This window comes from Austrofundulus limnaeus, unplaced genomic scaffold (genome assembly GCF_001266775.1).
Source record: "Austrofundulus limnaeus strain Quisiro unplaced genomic scaffold, Austrofundulus_limnaeus-1.0 Scaffold57, whole genome shotgun sequence".
NCBI lineage: Eukaryota > Metazoa > Chordata > Actinopteri > Cyprinodontiformes > Rivulidae > Austrofundulus > Austrofundulus limnaeus.
In genome coordinates this window covers 999,696-1,004,873 of record NW_013952459.1, presented here as the reverse complement: position 1 = coordinate 1,004,873, position 5,178 = coordinate 999,696, and the positions used below count along the sequence as shown (strand labels likewise).

General features: G+C 36.3%; 1 protein-coding gene across 1 annotated transcript in view; it reads left to right on the top strand.

The window, feature by feature from the left end:
* Positions 1 to 3,370, top strand: part of LOC106518208 (probable lipid phosphate phosphatase PPAPDC3) — a 9,653-nt gene extending 6,283 nt beyond the window's left edge. The window contains exon 3 of the mRNA XM_014009369.1: positions 2,066 to 3,370. Within this exon, the coding sequence (XP_013864823.1) occupies positions 2,066 to 2,454 (389 nt within the window). The 3' untranslated portion in view covers positions 2,455 to 3,370. The remainder of the gene's footprint in view (positions 1 to 2,065) is intronic.
* The last annotated feature ends 1,808 nt before the right edge of the window (positions 3,371 to 5,178 follow it).

The window sequence follows — 5,178 nt, the reverse complement described above, 5'->3', positions numbered from 1 at the left end:
CTCCAAGACCCACCGGTGTCCGGGCGGGTAAACTGGGGGAGGAGCCACAAAGGACAAGAGGAGGCAGGGCTTAAAAGCCTGAATTTTGCCTGAAACTCTCAGACTGAAAAAGTCTCTTGGAGGAGAGACGAAACGTTTCATTAGAGAAGAACCCGTCCAGAAGACCTATACAATTTTTTTCATTTTGATTTTTTTACCTGGATTACTGAGATGCATCAGGACATTTTGACTGATGAAGGGTTTTTCTTTTTAAATAATCAAAACAAATGGAGTTCGGCTCACATAGAACATTAAATATGACATTGTGCTAAATGTTGCTCAGAAAAATGTTTGACTTTTCACTGAATTCATCCCATGCAGAATAAAATCATCTTATATGATGTAACACAAACAGCAGAGATTTGTTTAAAGAAAAAAAAAAGACTCAGATATGCCCACAGATCTAAGTGAAGTCAAATGAGACCAAAGGTGGGGATGTTTGGGAGTGTGTTCTAAAAATGTCTCCACAAATCTCTGGCATGTGAGCTGAGACAAATGTGGTCTAATATTATTGTACCTGTTATTCTCGGCCACCAAGGTATCTGTTGACATATTTTACTACAGTTGTTCTCAGACTCACCAAAGCACGAGCATGTCTATTCCACCCCTGTTGGAAATATTACTGGAAATAATTTAACCATTTTTGGCAGCGGTGCACAGCACTAATCTAAAAATTGGTTCCACTAACCCTAAAACACTAACTCACACATAAGTCCCCTAATTCTAAAGCACTAAAATAACCCAGTCAACCCATGAACATTCTTCAACAGACATGAGTCACATATTGCCATGTTGCTCTCTTATGACTTATAATTGACATTCCACAGCTAAATTTGGGTTTATATTGTCAACATATTGTCATTTGGTGGATAAGTGACACACGTATGAAGAAAATGTACGACAGCTTTAACCCTCAGCTGTTGACATTAAAGTTGATCAATAACATTTACAAACCTCAGTTAGTGCTTCTAAATTTAACCTATAAATTTAGCAAGTGATAATCCACTAATAAATTTTTTAATTAGCAAAAGTCCTAAAGCACTAATCAGGAAATTTAATTAAATTTTATTTAATTTAAAGTAATTGAAAAAATATATATTTATAATTCGATATAAAAAATGGAGGTACACTTGAAGCAAAAACTGAGAAATTTTAAACATGCCTCTGTACCATTTATTTTTTTTTATCCATACTGGTCATTCTCTAAATGTCAATGCATATGGTTTAGTCCTTATACAGCTGAACTGTAGACAGTGAGAGAAACACAACAATATCAACTTCAATGGACATGTTCAAGAATTTGTCACAAAGCAGCAAAACTAGAACAAGGCCTCAGATTAGGTAGTGCCTTCTGTTGTTAGATGATGCAAAAAATAAAAAAAATATGAAAAAGTTTTACACAAAAGCTTAACCAGGATTACAGCTGGGACTGCGTGGTTCTGACTGTTAGTGAAGCATGGCGGTGGGAGTTTGATGATAACACATGAGTGAATATGATGTTTGTCAACGATAACTTTCATTTGTAGCACCATAAAGGTTTATTGACCAGATAATTAGTTTGCTGCTTTTTACAGATTTGATACCTGAAGAGTATTTCTTGCTGCAGAAGAATTCATAGTGTGGATAATAACTGCAGGAAGTCAGGCACCTCGCCGCACATATTCATAGATATTTATGTTATTCAAGGTCTGCATTTAACTCCAGTCTTTTGGTCCTTTACACCCATTTTTCTATTAACTTTCATATACAGTCACATTGTACTTTTATTGGTATTTTACGTTGTGAAGGGCCTAACTAATCGTAGAGGAAATCAAATAGAATACTTGAGTTTTTTTTTTTTTTTTTTTTTTTTTTTTTTGTTTTTTTTTTTTGTTTTTGCTGGGTGGGATGACTCATTGGTGGGTCGAACAGATGTCACCCATGGGCCAATAGCCCTGCTTTAGAGGTTTAACTCAGACAAGTATTTCCATATTATTTTATCAGTGCTGCATTATCATTTTTCAAACTCTCCTTTTTTTCTCGACAGCCCTCGTCCTTGATGTCATGACGGTGGCTGGAGTCCAGAGACTCGTGAAGCGGAGGGGACCCTGGGAGATGACGCCCGGCTTCCTGGACTGCGTCGCCATGGACGTGTACTCCTTCCCCGCGGCCCACGCCAGTCGGGCAGCCATGGTCTCCAAGTTTCTGCTGTCCCACCTGGTCCTGGCTGTCCCCCTTCGCATCCTGCTGGTGCTGTGGGCCTTCCTGGTGGGCATGTCCCGGGTGCTCCTGGGCAGGCACCACCTAACAGACATGGTGTGCGGCTTCGCGCTGGGCATGCTCCACTTCAGTCTGATGGAGACGGTGTGGCTCTCATCCAACACCTGTCAGACACTCATCTCCATCAGCAAGCTCAGCTGGAGCCCCTTTTCCTGAGCCTTTCCTGGAAAACTTTCCTGAGCTTTTGATTGGTTTTATAAAATTATTTTGGCAAGAGTTAGACTTTTTTTTTTTTACTGCAGGCTGTGAACAAAACACTAACATACGGTGCAGATCAAGGTGTGCATGTCATTTATAGGAACAAGTGCAAGTCCCAGGACCCTTACAAAACTCAGCCAGCTTTAAAAACTCTATCTCACCTTAACCCTTAAATAAATTCAGGTAAATAAGAAAGGCAAAAAACGGCTGCATTCTTCCTTAAAAGTGCAAACAGAATTCTTTTTTTTTACCATTCAACTATTTGAACCTGTTTCTATGCACAACTACTAACATCGCTTTTCCTTTTCTTTTCCCTTCTCTTTATTATTTTTAAATGTTTGGGTTTGCGAAATATTGAAAATCAAGTCGAGTTATGGATTTCATGTTCATTATAATTGCTTTTAATCATCACCAATGTTCTTAACTAGAACCATTAAGATTGTTTTGTATATATCTGATGCATTACTGTAGTTTTTATTAATGCATTTTTTTTTTCAACTGTGACCTTTTCTTTCTAAGGCAACTGAAGCTGTTTTTGCAAACAAACAAACAAAGAAAAAATGTCACAGATGCACTGACTTTGCTACGTCCCTTATGCTGGAGTCAAATATGTTTTGACCTTGAAAAATTTTTTCAACTTTTTGATTTGAATATTTCCTGTGTTTATAGCCTTACTATATGGTTAATGGTTTGTTGGTGATGATAAGCCACTTTAAGCTGCTTAGGAAAACCCCAAATCTGAAAAAGAAAATGTAAATTTAATGGGATGTTGTGTAACATGTAAATTACAACTCTCATTTGCAAATCTCATAAATTCAGATTTTACTCACAGTGTAACAAAATAAACTTATCTAGTGATGAAAATTGTACTATTTAAGAAAAAAGTTGAAAAAGATAATTTTGAATTTAATAAAGCAACACTTCTTAAGAAGCTGAAAAATTGGCAAAAACAGCTGTAAAAGTGACTTTTGGTGCAAATAAGAAGCAGCTAAAAAAGCATTTTGTTACCAGTTAGGTTATGGTGTGCCATCCACAAATGATGGTTAAAGCTCTATCATGAAAACAAGAAGCCATATGTGAACACCATACAGAAATGGTTATTTTAAATAACTATAGATCCTCCATATTAAAGAGAAGAGGGACCATCATCTGTGTTAGCAAATCGCAGGTGAAAACCTTGCCTCTCTGATGGTATGGGGGTGCATTAATGTCTATGACACGGGCTTTCTGGAAAGACGCCATCAATGCATGATTGTGTGTGCAGGTTTTAAAACAACGTGGGCTCTGATGTAGAAATAAATCTGAAAAAGAAGGCCCAGGACTGTTTAACAGCTACACTTTTACATTAGACAGGAAGGAGACATTTCCTTGCTTCACAGTTAATTAACAGAACGCTTTCACGTTTTTTTTGTGTTGCTGCCATCAAATTCTAAATTATCCTGTTTTTCAAACAAAAAAATGCAAAACATCTCAGTTTAAATTATTTGTTTAATACGTTCCTCTGTGAAAAAAACATATTAGTTTACAAAATTCACAAATCGTTGCATTCTGTTTTTATTTTACTTTTTAAAGAAAAGTCCCATCTTTTTCAGAATTGGGGTTGTACTTATAAATGTTTATGCTTGATGGATTTTTGTGGCAAAAACAGGTAATGCATGCACTGGTTTGGTACAGTTAGTGTAGATGGGATTGCTTTATTTTGTACAGGAATTTATTTGACTGACTTTGTTGGGGATTCTGTTTTTCTCAGTAATAAAATCAGTCATGAAATGATTTGTTTTAATCACTTGTGTGGCACAAAAATACAGTATTAAAATTATCCATAATCCTTTTTGAAAGAAAAGTAGCATTCATGTTAAATATCAGGAACTTCAGTGTCTATTTATATTTTTATATGGCAGCTTTCCAGAAGCTCCACGCATCACATGAGAGGAAAGGCATCTTGTTGCACAACAGAGTCAGCAAAAGGAAACAAGAAGTTGAAAGTCTGAGTTACTAAACATCAAAAAAGTCATGGATATAATTGAAAATAACTGACATCAAACCAGCTGCAATCAACCCCAAAGTGTTTTGAGCATTGAGCAAAAAAAGTTCATGACATAAATCCTGACAGGTGACTTATGACTGATCAGGTTTGATTAGTAATAAGATAGTAAATGATTTATTTTTATATCAGTTTGGACAAAAAGATTCACTTTATGCTATAAAGGGCAGCCAAGATTATTCTGTTACACCAATAATCTCCCATTATTTTAAGTTTAAAAGGGCTTAATGCTACGTTCCAGATTTACCACAGCAACACAGATGCACAGAGGCATGCTGCAAATTAACTGAAGGAACTGAAACTTCTCTGAAAATGTTGGCTGAAACTTGAGTTGTCATGTGACCAGGATGTGTGTCAGCAATGAGAATATTTTATTTCATAAATGGGGAACATTTAGGACATGTGTTTCTGTATTTTAGGACGTGCAGTATTAAAGGGTGTCACACTTCGAATGTGTGCTGGGAAAGACTCAAATTTTAGGTCAAACTAAAACTGACTGAATGGTTAATATGGTTATTTCCGTGCTGGCTGATTTTGATTGGCTGTGGTGGTCATTGTGAATTGAATGAACTCCAAAGGTTAATCAGCTTACATTTACATTCAATGATTATTTCTAAAAGTTTCATAAATATTCAGCT